At 45.1% G+C, this 18,945-nt stretch overlaps 1 protein-coding gene across 3 annotated transcripts in view; it reads left to right on the top strand.

Moving 5' to 3' along the window:
• Positions 1–12,813, top strand: part of Senp1 (SUMO specific peptidase 1) — a 56,885-nt gene extending 44,072 nt beyond the window's left edge. Inside the window, exons 15-19 of one of the 3 annotated variants that reach the window (XM_021216668.2) lie at positions 2,959–3,162; positions 4,080–4,159; positions 5,728–5,812; positions 6,254–6,349; positions 8,605–12,813. In XM_021216668.2, the coding sequence (XP_021072327.1) occupies positions 2,959–3,162; positions 4,080–4,159; positions 5,728–5,812; positions 6,254–6,349; positions 8,605–8,667 (528 nt within the window). In that variant the 3' untranslated portion in view covers positions 8,668–12,813. The remainder of the gene's footprint in view (positions 1–2,958; positions 3,163–4,079; positions 4,160–5,727; positions 5,813–6,253; positions 6,350–8,604) is intronic. The other 2 variants (XM_021216669.2, XM_029548143.1) reach the window with 2 other exon arrangements.
• The last annotated feature ends 6,132 nt before the right edge of the window (positions 12,814–18,945 follow it).

Genomic DNA, 18,945 nt, shown 5'->3' with positions numbered 1-18,945 from the left:
GCTCTGTGTTTAAGACCACTGGATGCTCTTGCAGAAGACCCAGGTTTGCTTTTCAGTATTCACATGGCAGCTTAAAACAGTCTATCTCCAGTTTCAGGGGATCCACATGCAAGTGGTACACAGACAGACATTCAGGCAAAACACTGATATGCATAGGTAAATAAATATATATTTTTAACTTAAAAAACAACATTAGAATTTTTCTTTAAAGAGAAGCTTCTTTCCAGCTTCAGGCTGGCAACTCATCAAACAGAATATAAAAGGAGCAAAGACATTGTAAACAATTTTCCCATCCTCAAACAAGGCCATACAGACAAGCAGACGCTTGAAGGCCAAGGCTCCTCAGGGAATAGGAAGACAGTTTCTTAGGCACCAGCATCCACAGGCAGCAGTGCCCCCAGAAAAGTGGCAAGCAGACTGACCGACAGTGCTCGTCAGATGGCTTTAATGTCAAGACTGACAGCAAGACCCTGAGCTGGGGGACTTTTAGCCACTTATTTCAAAGGAGATCTAAGACCTGCTAGGCTAAGAGAATCATGTGTGTCAGAGAGCTCTCACCGGTGGAGAAGGGAGGGACCTTTGTTTTTCCTAAACTACAAGCGACTGCTGTGGCACTGCCTTTTCTCCCATCCTGAGCTCTGTGATCCCGGCTTTCATTCCTGTCCTTCATCCACAGCCTCCTCAATGGGATGGCATGGAGGATTCGTTTTGTAGCTTATTTTAAGCATGACTATGTCTTGCAGAACCATGGCAGTTTGCTTCACTTGAGGAGAGAAAAGTTTGCATCTAAACTCAGCCTGGATATCAGATTATAAATTCTCAGCTAATGGAAGGGGTTTCAGGGCCACCAAACTCCATCTCCTGGGATGAAGGAAAATGGAACAGAGCCTCTATCATGCCGTAGAGCTGGCTAGTGGGATGGAGGGAGACATAAGCAGTGAGAAAAGTTTCCCTGTTCTCCTCAGTCTAGCAGTCGTGTGTAGTTGGTGCTCTCTGGGAGGGAGGAAAAACCTGACTGTGTACAAACTTGTTTAGGTTTTAGAACTTCTTCCTTCTGAAAACTAGAATACCTATGTATAACATGTCAACCCCTCCCCTGTCTTTTTAAACTTCAAGCTAATGATTCCAGAAGTAATGACTGTTGGATACTTGGGAGAGAAATGCTTGCGTGGCTTTTGACTATCCATCTCTCTCTGCCCATGTTCTCTCTACTTTCTCTTTTGACCTCATTGCTTGATAAAGTATATATAGCCTACCTGACCCTGTGAAAAGATTGACTGTTTAGTTATCTGCCTATATACTATAGCTTTTGGTACACTGAATATGTAACTATAATATATAAATATATTTATATATACTTATAATATATATAAATATAACATAGTAGACTAAGTAGATCCTTTCCATTTCTCTGAGAGGAAACCTACCCATTCCTTTTTGGTTAATTTTCTCTCAATAGAGATTAAAGTTTACTCTAATGAAATCTGTGTTTGCCTAGGCAGATATGCCTACATTCATAGCTGTTTTCACAAATGGAGATACATCATTTAGGGGCATTATTTTTTGGCAGTTAAACTGAACACTTAGATTTGAAAACGTGCCATCTGATTGCACCCTGATTTCTTTTCATTATTTAAAACAACCAAGAACCAGTTAGTCACAGTCCTCTGCTGCTTCAGGGGATATTGCACAGTAATCAGAGCTGCAGGCAGAGCAGTGTCTTCAGGCATGGCCCCATCACCTCAGAGCTCTTAATTTGGTTTCCCCTGAAGCTGCCTTTGCGTCTGTATCTATGGGCCCTTTCTCTGGTCTAAACCATGCTCGGGTGTATTCCTGGCAGGGTTCCCTGTGGACAGTGGCTCACTGCTCTGGCATCCTGGTGTGTAAATATTTGTCAAAAGACAGGGGCATTTTCCCATTCCTCAAAAAACATTCTGAAAAATGTCCCTGTTTTCATAGTCATATTTCCAAGCTGTGGCTCAGTTAGCCCATTCATTCCTTTCAGTTAACAGACACTGGCTTGCCCTTAGCTATCCACATAAAGTAACTATGCTGTAATTTTTGGCCTAATAACTTTTAAGCTTTAGGACCTAAAGGAACCACAGACAGCATAGTTATTCTTCTAAAAGACATTGCTTTGTTGACAAAGAGTCACGCATCTCTTCTATCATACTCACACTTGATACTGAAGAAGTAATGTAGTTAACAGATGAGGAAAGCTAACCACCTAGATTTGTCATGCTATGACTTGACTCCTAGGTTCCTAGGAGAGATTGCTGTGCCATTGCAGGCGTTTTCCTAGTTTGTCTCATGGGTTTCTGGTCTTAGATTTGCATGAAACCTAAGCAGTTTGCTGCTGCATATGGCTGATAAGTCTTCAGATGTGGAGCTGGATTTTCTCTTTGTACAACTGTAATATCTGAAGTCTTTAATCCAGCACTTAGGTCTCAAACAGGAGATGTACCACAGGTTCAAGACTAGCTTGGGCTTTATAGTGAGTTTAGGACAATCTGCTACAGAGTGAGACCCTGTCTCTCAGCTGTGAGAAGAGGAAGGAGAGGGAAAATGTCAGGGAGGGAGAGGAAGGAGAAAGGGGCAGAGGGAGAATAAGACCAGAGCCCAGGATCCACTTGCTCAGCACAAACACTCAGACAGTTCCCACTGCACTCCCTGTCTCCTTCCTCCAATCCTTATCTTCCTCCTCCCCTCCAGTTTTCTACTAGTCTGGCTAGCGTCTGCCTATCTGTCCTGGTTTCCAGCAGTTAACTTAGTTGTGTGATATCTAAGAAGTATGATTAATAAAATCTTTATATTAAGGAAAAACTGGATTTTTAAAATTATCTGTTGAAGCGTTCATTGACTTGGTTGCCATCCATAGCATAATACATATGCATATGTTAATGACATTCTAATTGTGCTAGTGTTTGGACTGTTCTAATGTGTAATGTCTTCCTACAGATCATCAATTTCTACATGAATATGCTAATGGAACGCAGTAAAGAGAAGGGATTTCCAAGTGTACATGCGTTTAATACCTTCTTCTTCACTAAGCTAAAAACAGCTGGTTATCAGGCAGTGAAACGTTGGACAAAGAAAGTGGATGTGTTTTCCGTTGACATTCTTCTGGTGCCCATTCACTTGGGTGTGCACTGGTGTCTAGCTGTGAGTAACTCCTTTAGTTTTGACGGCATGAGAAAGAAGAGACCTACATAGGCAGCCTAGCGGCCGTCTGCCCTGTGTCTCTACTTGGTTATAGAGGGAGGTAGGGTCTCATAGTGATGACTTAGCTTTACAGTGGGATGCTTAGAAGTTATAGGTCATCCCACCGCCTTAGCTGAGGCAAACGAACAAGCATGTTGGTAGTGCCACCAGCTCCAGCTAGATGCTACTTCCTACCTAGCCCTGACTTGCCTTGTTCATGTGGGGATTTAGCATTTCTGTGGCTCTGGGTACATGGATATATCAGTTTAATGTTAATAAGTTATTGTATATTCTGTTTTGAATCACATTTAAAAGATATCAATCTGCAAAAAAAAAAAAAAAAAAAAAGAGAGATATCAATCTGAGGCTGGAGAGATGGCTCAAAGGTTAAAAGCACTGACTGTTCTTCCGAAGGTCCTGAGTTCAATTCCCAATAACCACATGGTAACTCAAAACCATCCATAACAAAATATGACTCCCTCTTCTGAAGAGTCAGAAAACAGCTACAGTGTGTACTTACATATTATAAATAAATACATCTTATAAGTAAATAAATAAATAAATAATCAATCCAAAAAGGAAATAAGATGAAAACAAACACAGAATCTTGTCACCATCTTTCTTATACTGTGGGAATGATCTTAAGATAGTTAATTTTCTATGAATCACGCATTGTTGATCATGGAGAAACTGGCATGCAAAACAAGATTTTAAGACAGTTTATAGGCCGCCAGTGGATCACCCCGCACCACCCTACATAAACAGTCCCCTTGCTCTTCCCATACTAGAATGCAGCACATTCACCACACTGTTCACAGTCTCACAGACAGTCTGGGGAGGCCGGCTGATGACGTGTGTCCTGTTGTGTCTTGTTCCAGGTTGTAGACTTTAGAAAGAAGAGCATCACCTACTATGATTCTATGGGTGGAATAAACAATGAGGCCTGCAGGATCCTCTTGTAAGTGCAAATTGAGGACAAAAGAAATGTTTGTTGCTTTCTGTCTTTCCAGCAATCTGAGTGATACCTTTGGAGATGGGATTAGTGGCTTCGTCACATCAGTATAAATGCATATTTTAAATACACTATGTATTAATGAGGGTGGTTGCTGTCTTGGTGCACTGAAATATAGAGTAACCATATACATAGAAATATAGTCAGCAGAACTCATTTAATTCAGCTTTCTGAAATTTTAGATGAAAACAATCCCACTTTGCTTTGGTCTTACTACTTAGTGGCTCACGTGGAAATTAGAATGAGAATCTCTTATACCCATTTGCTTCTCTTTGTAAAACACCTGTTCCTTGCTCTGCAACTAATACATGGCAAGGGGGATATGTTCCTGAACAGTGAGCATTTCCTACTTCAAAAGAGTGCTCTTGGCTAGGGAGAGGCTCAGAGGCTAAAGGGCTTGCAGAACAAGCACAGGAGCCATAGTTTGGATCTCCAGGGCTCACAGGGCTCCATGCTATGTGTGCGTGGTTCCCACTTAACTCCAGCCTTGGAAAGCAGAGACAAAGATCCCCAGAGCAAATTTTCTAGCAAGACTAGTAGTATCAGTGAGCTCTGGTTTTGATTGAGAGACCCTGCCACAGCGAGTAAGGTTGAGTAATGATCAAGGATGACTCCAGATGTTGACCTCAGACCTCCATATGCACACCATATACACACTCATGCCCACGTATGTGTCATCATGTGCACATACCACACATTGCACACCACAACACATACACATGAAAACTGGGGAAGAGTTCTCTGAATTTGTACTGTTTTGTTTGTATTTTTGAGACAGGTTTTCTCTTTGTAGTTCTGGCTGTCCTGGAACTCGTTCTGTAATAGACTAGGCCAGCCTCAAACTCATAGATCTACCTCCCTCCCAAGGGCTGGGGTTTAAGGCTTGTGCCACCACTGCCTGGTGTGAGTTTGTACTTGTTTTTGTTGTTGTTGTTTCTTTTTTTTTCTTTCTTTGATTTTTTTTGAGACAGGGTTTCTCTGTATAGCCTTGGCTGTCCTGGAACTCACTTTGTAGACCAGGCTGGCCTCGAACTCAGAAATCCGCCTGCCTCTGCCTCCTGAGTACTGGGATTAAAGGTGTGCCCCACCACACCTGGCTGAATTTGTACTTGTTAAATTGTTGGTTTGAATTGAACTTTTACAAAAAGATCCTTCCCTACAAATTTTAAAATATATACCCTGATACTGCTTGAGACATTTTAAATATATATATAATATACATATAATTTAATAAGTTATGCATTAGGGTGATAACTGTAAAAGGACCATACAAAGCAAGAAAAAATAAATATAAAAATATTCCTTAGGAAGATGAGTAGACTGAAGAATTTGTAAAGAATATTACCTATCAGGAGTCTCAGAAGCAGCGGTCCTGTCCCTCCTGGCAGGTGGCAGAATGGGCTGCTTATGGGACCTGTGAGGGTTGTCTTCTGAGAGTCGCCAGCCCCATTCTGTGGGTGGCAGCTGCCATCAAGCTGCACATAGCTCATCTCGGTCTCTTCTGATGCCTTTAGGCAATACCTAAAACAAGAAAGTGTTGACAAGAAAAGGAAAGAGTTTGACACCAACGGCTGGCAGCTCTTCAGCAAGAAGAGCCAGGTATGTGTCATGTTGATATTGTAGCAATCTTTAGAGATGGGGTGTTTGGGGGGAAGAGGGTTTTAGTTGCTGTCTGATTCCTATGGACTGTCTAACTTCAAGTCTAGCCTGACTTCAGCTTTCTTTGGTTTCTCAAGGGAGATGAGCTGTTTGTGGGGAAGCTAATGATGTGTTTCTTGTGCAAAGCTGTTTTCTAAGCTGAGCTGTTTTGCTGAGATTTTTACTCCTTTGAGAAGTACTTGTTGACTGGTGCTTAGCAGAGGACCAGTTTGTATGCCCTTAGGTGCCATGTACACCTGGGAGTCTCATGTGTGACAAGTATGAAGCTAAAACACCCTCCCCTTATGAGACCCAAGGTCATGTATTTAGAGTTTAGGAAAATGGTGTAAAATTGATAAAGAAGTTTGCAAAAATGTTGTGTTGTTGGTGGTGGTCTTTTAGGAAATCCCACAGCAGATGAATGGAAGTGACTGTGGAATGTTTGCTTGCAAATATGCTGACTGCATTACCAAAGACAGACCAATCAACTTCACACAGGTAAGGCAGGCCTTCTATCTGTTCTGTGGAGCCTCTGCCCTGACCTTTACATATTGCAGGCTGTGTCTCATAACACTGGAGAAAAGGAGAAAAATGTCGGTCTACACCCCAGGTTACCATTGTCACATATGATAGTAACTGAGTCTTGGGTTAAGAAGAAAAAGCTTTATTGTCTGTCCATACCCCCACCCACACACACTCCTCTAACCTTATAGGAAACAAACTGGAGCCAGAGGAAGCCCTCACTTCCCTCACTTTAGCATTTAGGTTTTGGAATAGACCCAAGTAAATCTCTTTGTGTCCTTTCTTACACACCCCCTTCCCTGGTCCTTTGTCAGTGCCACTGGTCAGTTTTACCTCAGAGGTAGATAGTCATTTTCCTAGATATAATCCTGAACCCAAGAGGATTGAGACTACAAATTCCAGCTTATTTTGATATGTTTTCTACTTTTCCTTCTGTTGAAATCAGCGTCCTGTCTAGATTGTGTCTGAACCAGGACTTCTTAAACATTTTCCTCTTGCTGAGGCTTGAAAGATGCTCAGTGGTTTAAGAGCACTGGCTGCTCTTCCAGAGGACTGGGTTCAATTCCTAGCACCCACATGGCCTATACAGCCATTGGTAACTAGAGTTTCAGGAGATCCACCACCCTCTTGTGACTTCCACAGGTACCACGGAATGCACATGGAACTCAAACATACATGCAAGGGGCATTCATACATATAAAAATGAGTCTTTAAAAAGGAACAAAACTTACTATTCATCTTCATCCAAAAAGTTTTTACATTGCCCTAGATATATACATCTATTAAATAGATAAGTGAAACACATAGGCAAAGAAATTATTTTAAAACAGTCGTCTGGTATACATGTAATTTTACAGTTGGTTAAAGACAAAAGCGAGTTTGTACACAGATGAAATAGAAGGTTTGGATTTGCATGAGGCCTTGAGTTTGGCTGACTCTAATGTCATAATGTAGCACGTCCTTGTTGTTTTCCAGAGTGGCTGACAGTTTGGTTTCACAGTCAGCAGTGCTGAGAATGAAGTAGTGCAGGATGGGAATGACATGCATGTGGGAGTCAGACAGTTGTAGGAGTCCCAAGGACCAAACGCATGTCATCAAGCTTGATAGAAGTTTCTTTACTCACTGAGCCATGTCACTGGCCCAGTACAATGCCAAGGTAGGCCAGAGTAATGATAGGAAGGTACTAAAATTCTGGTTTTCATAATTAAGCTTTTTTGTTTCTGTCAAAGCAAAAAGTGCTATGTATAAGTAAAACAGCTGTGGTTCATAATGTACAGTGGTCTAAAATCTGAACGGCGTTCTGTGCATCACAGATCACACAGTGCAAAGTGTGCTATGTATACTCAGAGTCAGGCCTTCACTTAAGTCATGCACCTTGGATTCATTGTACATTTGAGCCTGAATTAATTTCTAGACCTGGTGTGCTCAGAAACCTTTCACTGTTCTCAGATTTTTCAGAGTGCTCGTATTCAGTTAAAAATTCAGATGCCTGGGCCAGAGAGATGGCTCTGGTTAAGAGCACTGACAGCTCTTCCGAAGGTCCTGAGCTCAACTCAAGGCAGTCACATGGTGGCTCAGAACCATCTGTAATGGAATCTGATTCCCTTTTTCTGGAGTGCATGAAAACAGAGCACTTACATACATTAAATAAATCTTTTTAAAAAACAAATTCAGATGCCCATGTGAAGTCATAGCCCGAAGTTTCAGAAAACCCTTGGAAAAACTGGGTGCGGTGCCACATACCAGCACTCAGAAGCAGGCCTATCTCTATGAGTTAGAGGGCATCTTGGTTTACATAGAGTTTCGGGCCAACCAAGGATACATAGTGAGAGACTGTCTCAAACAAAACTAAACTAAAAATTAAGACACTGAGATTTAGACCAAACAGAGACATTGTTTTAAGTTCTCTTACTTCTTCTCCAATAAAGTACTTTTCATTTTTTGGCCTTAGTCTCATCGTAAACATAAAAAATTTGATAGACACCATTCTCAAAATTCTTGGAGTCATTTGGGAATGGCCTAGAGATTCCAGGTGGTGCCCAGCATAACTTGTTAAGGGTATAGAGCGAAAATTGTAGTAGAAAGAAGCAATAAAAGAAAAGATGGTGTGACAAAGACAAGCAGTTTGAGAAACAAGAGATGTTACCAAGTCTGGTAGTTGAAAACCTTAAGGAGAAAGGAATATTGTGCCCACACAAGTGAAAACTAAGAGTCTATCTGTGTCCCTACAGCAACACATGCCATATTTCCGGAAGCGAATGGTCTGGGAGATCCTCCACCGGAAGCTCTTGTGAAGACCTGTCTCAGTGAGCAGACACTGAGCGTTTGGGGGACCAGCCTTTGCCATCAACAGCCAGAGACCGTGGAAAGAGCTGCTCCTAACCCCCTGTTCCTGTACAGCCCTTGATCCTGGACCAGACCAGGCAAGATGCATTCACAAGCACATCTGCCTTCCCTTTTGTAGCTCAGATACTATTTTTGCAAAGAAACTTTGGTGCTGTGAAAGGGGTGAGGGACATCCCTCCTGAAGAGAGACTGCTTTTCACTTCAGTTCTGCCGTCTTGTTTTCCAAGGGCTCCAGCTCACTGAGTCCCTCATTAGGAGCCCAAGGAAGTCTCGGGAAGAATCTCGGTTTCCTATAAGTCCTTGTTGCTAGGCCTTACCGAGAAGCAGGAAAGGGCATGGGCAGCAGGTAGGGATAAAACCACCAGCATGTAGGCATACACACATCCCCAAGCCGCAGAGTCGGGAATGGAACTGCTTAAGTCCCCTCCTCCAGAACCTTCCTGTTTATGTGCCCTCCATGAAGCCGACTGCTTCTCCTCAAAGCTGTTTCTTCACTGGTAGAGTCATCCCATCCTGAGCACACTGCACAAGCCCCAGCAGACCCTAAAGTCTCGAGCAGTCCGTTCCTTACAAGCAGGGTTGCATGTGCGAACACGCACGTGCTGTGGGAGGGCCCACCCAGAAGTATTGAGTGCAGCAGCGAGGCCCCAGCTTCACTGCTGCCTGCTTCTGACCAAGAAGAAGGACCTCGGCGGTTAGCATCACGTACCAGAATTGGATGAATACAGGTCTAGGTGGTCTGTGGCTAGTTAATTTAAATATGTTTCTAGCCACAGAGAATTTTATATACATATATACCTATATGTGTGTATACATACATACATATTTATATATACACACATACAATGTGAAATATATATTTCACAGGGATATGCTTTTAAAAGTAAAAAAAAAAAAAAAAAAAAAAGACTGAATGTGTTTACCATTTAGTCTGTAGGTTTATTTTCATCTTTCAAATTCCAGCACACAGTGATCCCAGCAAGCCCTGTGTATCGGGCCTTTTTAGATTTCCTAAGAGTATTTTCAGATCTGGATGAATCTGGTTTAGGAGTAAAGGTTATTAAGGTAAATGACGCTGTCAGCTAAAGACTGGGTGAATTAGACAGATAAACTTGAGGTTTTTAAACTGCTCTTTCTTGTTGTTTGTAGCACCTCTCCCACTGCCCCTCGCAGAGCTCCTGAGGTGAGATAGTGAGGGGACACAGTGCCAGTGTCGTTTTGTACTTAAGTTCCACAACAGGGACGTTTTTCTACTTGTGTATGGTGGCCGGTCGTTTTCTATGCAGTCTTCTCCCCGCTTTCCCTGTGCCCAGCCCTTCCAGCACTGTGCTCTCTCTCCTTGGGCTTATTTGGAAATTTTACTCTGTTTTATACCAATCTTGTTTAGTACATTTTTCTATGTTTTACCACAAGTTACAATTTGAAAACAACAACTATTTTTTTTACTCCTCCATTGTTAAATGAATGTTCCCGTCTCCACTCCAGCAGCCTGTGACCCTCTTGCCTCCCCCCCTGCATGTTGGGGGACGAGGGCCTGCTGTACATGTGTGTCTCCTTCTCTCGCTGCTTCTCCTGCCTCCCTCTTCCTCCTCTCTCTTTCTCTTGATTTTCCATAGGAAATAAATAGCTTTCTATATATGAGTTGCCGGGCCCTTTCACATTCTCTTTTAGAAAACTGGCGTGCGGACTCAGCAGAGGACTCAAGGATGTTGTCTGCTTCTTGGTCCTTACTGGATTTAAGTGACAGCTTACACGGTGGCAGTGTGACTACTTAGTCTAAAGGCATGCCGCTCAGGCTTTTCTCACTGTTGTCTGGGGCTCATCACAGGATGCTTTTGTGTGTTTATTGTTTGTTCCTTTAGACAATATCTATTTTATCTTCCTCAGAGACTTTTTGTATGGACCAAAGCAACAAATATTTATTGCCATGAGTAGAAGAATATGAGACATGCAACAAAAGCACTTTGTAAAATATGTAGAATTGTTGAGCCAGTCTGAAGTTGACTCCCTTCTCCAATGCAGTTTACATGTACCAGGTAAAAGCTAGTGATCCTAAGACCACTGCCTACCCCAGGAGCAAGAGGGATAAGTCAGACTGTCATGGGATGGCTTAATGGGAACCAAGTACAGACTTGTATAGTAGATGGTTCTTAGAGCCAGCCAACAGGAGCAGGACAAGTATTGGAAACTTCAGTTCAAGAGTGAACTTTGATGACCAAGACTGAAGCTGTTTGTGTATTTCATGGCCAAGGGTATGCTACCAGTATCTTGTTTAACCTGATTTAAACAGACTGTGCCTGTTTTCCATCTCTCTCCCCCCGTGTTCCATGCTGATAACCATCTCCTCCCCTATGAAAGGAATACGTGAAGGATGATAACACGGCAGTTACAGACTCTTCAACAAAACCCACAGTCCTCCAGCAGTCATCCCTGGAGTGTACCCGAGAAAAGGAGACTAACGTGTGCTGATGTATGGAAGCTGGCTACAGCCGCTTGATCACTTGAGACCCACTGTGACTCCCAGGGGTCCTGTGTAGGGTTCAGTGTGAATACTTGCGCATAGACAGCCTAGAAACTCGCTGTTAGTTCCCTCTTCTGTGTGTGAGGAGTATGTCCTCCTCTTCTTTACACTGCCCTCAGCACTGCTTTAGCATTTAGTGGTTCAAGGGGACAGCAGATCACCACCACCTGGCTTTTACACCCATGGTACGATCAGTCGTTGCTGGATGGAGAGAGGGGGGATCCATTAAAGAGCTGCTTTTTTAAATCTTAACCTTTGATCTTTCTGTGTCATCCTGCAAGCTCTGAAAGAAGGTCAGAGTAAAAAACAGCGAACATTGTGTAGTTTGGTTCTGTCTTCCCTTGCTCTACCCTCATGCCCGATGCCAGGTGGAGTGAGGTGCTCTGCACTAATGTTGAAGGTCAGTGTCAGCTCCGCCTTGGTCGTAGCATTAAGGCTGCACGAGCCTTGCTAAATGTAGCATGCCTAGATGTGCGCTGGCCTTCTGTCTGAGCCGAGGGATGGCTGATGATGATGTGATGATGCTAGGAACTGCCTTCTCCTTGACAGAGCCAGTTGCTAGGAAGGGCAAATGTGGAAGAATGGTCACCAAGAGCACAGGCTCCATTCTGCTCAGGCATTCAGTCTTGTCCCTGTCAAAGTACCCACTCAGTGTGTGTGCACCCAGGGCTGATTAAAGCTCTCCCTGGTCATACTACCTTAAAATCTCTTGTCTGGGCTTCTGTAGTCCTGATGACGGAATGGCCTAACTTCTCCCTGTTTGCCTTGTCATCTGCCTTTCTCATAGGGAGGCACAGCATGGAGATGCCCAGGCCAGGAGGCTGGGTTGGTGCTCTTTTTCTAGCCAAGCTTGCAGGCGTCTGTATTCTCGTCTGAAAAGAACAAGGCAGGGCCCGTTCTCTGAAACTTTCTTAAGAAGAATAGTGTTGTGAGGGTGTGAGGAGAATTGGTTATTTGTCATAACTTCCAAACACTGTAGGCTCAGAGCAGCCGTTCTGACCTCAAACGGGGCTCTTTAACAGAAGCACCGTCCTCATCAGTTGGGCATGTTGCCATTTGGGGCTCTCGGGCTACACCCCAAGAGGCTTATCAGAACATCTTTTTAACCCTTTAGGTAGGTTCCTCCTCCGTCCTTTTTATTGACAGGGATATCCCTTGCACATTCAGATGATGGGTTCCTTTCTCTTTGTCTTATCTTGTAAAGGCACTGCCTCACCTGTAACTCACAGGGAATCCTCTGTCTGAAGACTTCATAAGTGTGAGGCCAAGCCCTGGACTTGGGAGCCCTGGGGGGTGAGAAAGGTGGGTTAACAAAGGAAGTAAAAGCCACCTGTCCTCAGGGTCTTACAGTCTGTAAGTTTATAGTTTGCTTGATTTGGAAGGCTAAGCAAACACAGATACACCTTGTCAAGAAAGAATACAGGCTCATTAGCACATAGTTGAGAATGAAGCTGGAGTTGAGGAAAGGACTGAGGTGTGATGTGTCAGGGATGATGTCCCCTTTATCTGTATATGTGACTCCCTAGGTTTTTAAAAATTGATTTATTTAAAATAAATTCTGTGGATTTTGCTTCTGTGCTTTGACTGGGAACTCCCTGGACTCAATAATATATTTGTGGGTCTCTGAGACTGTCCTGTCTCCTTGTATATATGAGAGTATGAAATATGTATGTATGTGTGTGTGTGTATGTATGTATGTATGTATTCTTAACATAGATCGATTAACACACACACCACCCCACACCACCCCGCCAAAACTGTCTGCTGATCCAAACTGTACCTGTGATTGGATCCTCATTATGGTCTGGATTTCTGAATCCACTCCTTAACCAAGAGACTGAGTACTGTTCATTCATTCATTTTATTCCACATACCTGGAAGTGAAGCCTGGAACACAAATAACATGCAAATCTGTGGCTTTCTGGTGTTTTTTTAAAACTAAACCTGTCTGCAGAGGCTGCCAGGGAGCTCTCTTGAAGCCAAGTGCACCAGCCAGACTCCAACCAACTCTGCTAACTGCACCCTTGTCTCGTTGCCTTCCTGCCCCCCACCCCCTTCTCACCATATTAACTCTACAAAGTGCTTCTGGTACATCGTGCTCACAAGAGTAAAACTAAGAGAATATAGCAGCTCACAGCCTCACAGTGGAGAAACGTTTGTCTGTTGGGTTAGAAGAGCCCAGGATGTCTCTGTACAGATTTTTTGAACTCTGTATTTTTTAGGCATGATTAAGATTTTTTTTTTCCAAACCTCTCCTAATAGCTAGAGTGAGGAAAGAAACCTTTAAACCATATTATATGGTTTATATAAACCATATTATATGCTGTCCACCTGACACCAAAAAAGGGGGTCATTCTCAGAGTAGGACCTGCATCCAGTGTCTATAAGAGACATCCTCTCCCCAGCCACTCCTGGGTGCTGCTCTGGCCATGGCTCTGCAGAGAGTTCCAAAGGAAAAGGGATGGCAGCTTGCTCTTTGTGTACCAGATCCTTCTTAGACCTGGGAGGAATGGTTCTGACCTCATCATCTGCCATGTACACTTATGTCAGCCAGGCTGCGTGCTATTACCACCCTGGCCTCTTGCTCCTGTTTGTCTAACGGGCCAAATATTCTTTTACCTCACTACTGTTGGAATGCCCAGACCCAAAGTCTGCAGCACCTGAGCATGGTGTTACTGACCTGTGCTAAGCCCTCCAGGTGTCTAGAACAACAAGGACAGACAGACAGTTGCAGGAATGAATGGGTTGCTCTTACTGACATCTCCAAGTTGTGTATTGATTGAAAGAGACAATTTTGTGTAATCCAGGCTGGCCTCAAATTTAAGTAGCCAAGGATGATGATCTGATCCTGTCTCCCAAGTGTGTATCACAACTGCCCCCCCTTTTTTCGATTCATGTTTTATTATGCTTTTAAAAATGTATTTATTTTGGATATATGTATATATTATGTATATATATATATTTGCATACCTGTGCATGCCTGTGTGTCTATTACCTGAAGAAGCCAGAAGAGGGCATCAGATCCCCTTGAACTGGAGTTGCAGTCCCCTGTGAGCCACCATATGGGTGCTGGGAATCTGGGTCCCCTGGAAGAGTAGCTTAGCTAGTCTTAACTACTGAGCCATCCCTCCAGCCCTGTGGGTTCATTCTGAGATAGTCTCGCAGTATAGCCAAGGCTTTTGATCCTTCTCATTCTCCTGAATGTATAGTTAGTGCCTCCATCTCTTGCCTTCCACCTAAGAACTTTCACTATATTTATCTTGGAGAAAGGGTCTCACTACGCAGCTCTGGCTGATCTGGAACTCACCATGTGTAGCACGCTTGCTCCAGCCTCTTCAGCCTCCCAAGTGCTGAACTGGCCCTCATCTAAGTCTTCATTTCTGCTTCCTGTCTGCTACAGAGTGTCTGGCTTCAAGTTTCCTCTCTACTTAGTAGCTAAAGCCATTTCCTGACAGTATTGCTAACACACTGACAGTTACAGTTAAAGCCCTGCTCCCACTCTTACATGCCAGACACTCTGTGTGCCTTGCTCACTGGTCCTCACAGCTGTGGTATCAGGGCTTGTGTTATCGCTTCTGGAAAGAGAGACCAGAGCACAGACATGGATGACCTGCCCAAAGTCTTAAGTCACCTTCCACGCCAAAGCTGGTAACTGCAGGCAGGGCCCTAAAAGGGCCGAGGTCTGCCGCTTCCATGAAGCTGTCTCATGCTCAGCAGAGAAACGCCTGACCTAAGACCTCCCCTCTGGGAAACAGCTCGGGTCTTCACTCATGTTCTCACCTTAGTTTGGGAGGGCGAAGGAACAGGTGTCCCTCTGCCTTTGGATTCGTGCCTCCTTGGCTTCTGCAGAGAATGAGGGTTCTGTCACCTTCCCCAGGTGCCACTGTCCCCTTTGCTAGAATTTTTCTTTGGTCTCATCTGACCCAGAAAAAGATAAACCTAAGGATGGAGGGCGAGGAATTACAGTTACCAGATGACCCCAGCCCATCTACACTCATGGCCTCGGAAGAAGGCAAGGTTCATGCTAGGTAGTGGGACACCCCTTACACACAAACTAAACAAAACCCCAGAGACATTTCTAGGTCTGTCCTGTCTTTCCACCTCTACCCCACTCATTCCTGTCAGAGTGGAGTTCCCTCTGCCCTAGTTTGAGAATCCCAGGAATGTGGAACCTAGGGCCCTCCCTCTATCTTCCAGCCCCACCCCCACCCCCACACGCTGAAGCCCCTGGCCCTGTGAGGGACGTTTTATTCAAGGAGCTAAGTTTTATTCAAGGAGCTAACGGGGTGGAATCCTGAGCCTCTAACTGGGAAAGAAAAGCAGTGCCCTCCCAGCTCTTCCCCACCCCACCCCCTCTGCTCCTCCCCAAATCTGTTCTGCCACTTTTCATCACAGATGGCTGGCACCCTCACTGAAGTCTCTCTTGATGGTAATTGCTCCTAATTGTTTTCCCTGGCTTACAAGGCCTTTCTTGACTGCCCTTAGCACATGGGACTCAAGGAGGGAGGCAAGCCCCCTTGGAGCTCAAAGCCCAGCTTTCCAGATGTAATTTAGAGGGAAAGAAGGCTCACAGAGAATAGTGACCAGAAGAGAAGAGCAAGGTTCTAGGCGTGATGAGCATTTCCTTCTCTAGGACGCTCAGTACCAGGGGTTTTGGGGGTCTGTCAGAGATGGAATGGCAGCCACTACTCAGTAAAGCTGGCGAGCTTGAGGGGTGGTGGATGACTTTGTCCCTATTCAGCTGGGGTACTGGTCCTGATTCACTCTGCCTCCAGAAAAAGGGTCCCATGGAATCTAATACCCTGGTTAGAAAGGGGTTTGGGGGGACAACCAGAGATCAGGCATAGAAATGTTTTAGTGGTTCAGTGTTTAGTGCAGAGCCTGTGGTGCGCCAGACTCCAGCGCTAGCCTTCTGTCCCCTGGGGCATCTTGCTCTAGCGCCAGTCCTAAGTGTCATACCCAGTTCCATGGCTTCTGGCAGCCTGAGCTACAACCCAGGGATCTCCCACTCCCTTCACCCTGACTGCAGCTTCACTCAGCTGCACAGGACCTGTTCTAGTGGGCACAACAGCCTTTGTGAGAGGAATCCAGGGGAGAAGTGAGGATGGAGAACGGACCAGGTTTACACAGCCACCGACTCTAAGGTATCTCATAGGTGTGCTGGAAAGTGTCTGCGCTAAGAACATTCCCTTAGATTCAGGATGGAATGATCATGCTGTCTGTATTGAAGCCTTTCCCATGTGTGGGTCAAGATATCATAAAAGATTTTTATAAAAATTTCTCTATAGGCAAGTAAATATTTTTCTGTCCGTATATGCATCCATTTACCTGTCTGTCTACTAACCTCTCTTCAACCATTCGCTCAATTGCTTCTTTGGGTCCTACTCTGTGCCAGGCTCTGGGGTGTAGGGAGGATATGGGATGGTTGCTTGTCTCCACAGGAACTTCTCCCGTTCCTTCTTCAGAAGCCAGAGCTCCCTTCTCTCATGTCAGAGACCTGGCTCCAACCTAGGAGGTCTTCCAATGGATAACTAGAAGTCTTAAACCAGGGGCCATTGATAATTAGGGCCAGGCTAGTGGTTGGAGGAATGAGGAAAGTGCCCAGCCAGGTCACTGAGCCCATCACTGTGGTTTGTCAATGCTGGTTAAAAAAAAAAAAAAAAGCAAGCTTGGACAAGTGTCTTCTGTTTCCTGTGCTCCAGGCCGTTCCCAGACAGGAGTCACTCCATTAAACAAACTACAGCCAAGGGCAACAGGGGCCTGGGCCCCGAGAGGTCTGGAAATGAGAGTGGGAAGCCCAGAGCACACAGTTCTTTGGAGCCCCGGACAGGACCTGAGTCTTCTTGTCCATTACAGATAAAATTGTGTGAGTGAAGCTGCTGGCCGGCTGGAAGTGTGAGCATACAACCTGAAGGCTGAGTTAGGAGAAAAACCACACATGGGATTCCAGGCACCGATAGCACACACATTAAGTAAGGTTGACATGGACTTAGGAATAGCGCTCTCTTGCTGGAGCCTGTTGAAGAGATGGGCAGTAGGAATAAGAAGGGATAGATAGTAAATAGGATATTGGGTGGGGCGCCAACACATACACGCTTCTGAGCTGCAGCGTATGAGACATCCTCTGCAGATTTCACTTCATTCTAAAATCAGAAGGACTGTGTGCTTTGGGCTTCCCAGGCCTCTCCCCTTTGGCTGAGGTGGAGTTAATGGGACCTGCATACACAGAGCCTCTCACACCCTGAGGACAGAGGCCCATTCATTCCAGGAGCTGCAAAGCACCTCTCAGACTGGCCTGTAGTCCTAGTCTTGTGCCACCGATGTGCAAGGGAGCGACGTGCATCTTTGCACATGCAGCCTTGCCTTCAGGCACACACACAAAAGCCACCCTCAAGCGCCTGGACCCCTCCCTACCACATGCCTCTTGGCTCAGGCCCTGGCTGTGCCTCTCTCGGTCCATCTTTACCCATTAGAGTTAGCTCTGACAACCTTCTGGACCGCAGGCAGCCCACCTGGGTGGTACTTGCGAAACTTCCAGGACTTGAGAGGAGAAATAGCTAAAGAACAACATGAAGACATTACCTGCCTCAGAGTAAGGGGGTTCTGGTGACAGCTGTGTCACCAGCAAGCTTCAAGACCTTTCCCAAGATACTTAACCTCTCTAGGTTTCAGTCTCCTTACTGTGAGGTGGGAGAGAAGACTGATTAAGAGCTCTTTATAAGCCCACTGGGATGATGTACAAGACACAGCCTTTGAGTATACCCTCATCCCTACCCTACTCCCAGAAACTTAAAAACCAGGGAGCTGAGCCTGGAGAGGTAGCCCAGTGGCCAAGAGCCAAGAGCACTGGCTGTTCCTGTAGACTACCTGCCTAGAGTTTGGTTCCCAACACCCATGGGGCAGTTAACAACTGTCTGACTCCATTTCCAGAGGTCCCAACACCCATTTCTGGCTTCTGCAGGTACTGCATGCATGTGGTGAACAGACATGTGAAGGCAAAACACTCATATATGTAAAAATCTTTTTTAAAAAATTAGTTCTGGACATTCCAAGAGTCAGCTTCTTTGTAAATGATGCAAGCATTGCTGTATTAAACCCCTACAGTCCCTTCAGGGTCAGAGTCAACTTCGCCCTCCCCATAGTGTCTCCATGGTCTTCATTCCTATGCCTCAAGCTGTGGAAACACTCCCCTGCCTCACTGTAGTGCTGTCTTCTGATGGACCACTTCCTGGATTGGGTCCATCCTCTGCAGGGACCAAGGGAAGATGGCAGATGCTGGGAAAAGTAGTATGATCCTGTGTACCAGAAAGCATGTGATCAGAACTCCACAGGCCCTCCGTTTCTGGATGTTTCCTTGCCCCTAACCCTGCCTGTGCAAGAGTGAACATGAAGGAGCCTCTTCTAGTTTACCTGAGGGCCCTCCATTCCTGCCCCAGCACAGGTTGAATTCCTACCCTGAAAGACCCTCGGGGACTGGGGCAGGGGCCTATGGGATGGTAGGAAATGTAGAGTGGCTGGTCCAAAGCCAGTCTAGAAACACCTTCACACACCAGGCAAGCACAAATGCTGCATAGCCGCTGGGTGCTGGGGCGCACGCCTTTAATCCCAGCACTCGGGAGGCAGAGGCAGGCGGATTTCTGAGTTTGAGGCCAGCCTGGTCTACAGAGTGAGTTCCAGGACAGGCAGGGCTACACAGAGAAACCCT

This window comes from Mus pahari, chromosome 17 (assembly GCF_900095145.1).
Source record: "Mus pahari chromosome 17, PAHARI_EIJ_v1.1, whole genome shotgun sequence".
Classification (NCBI taxonomy): Eukaryota; Metazoa; Chordata; class Mammalia; order Rodentia; family Muridae; genus Mus; species Mus pahari.
This window is presented reverse-complemented; position numbering and strand designations above follow the sequence as displayed.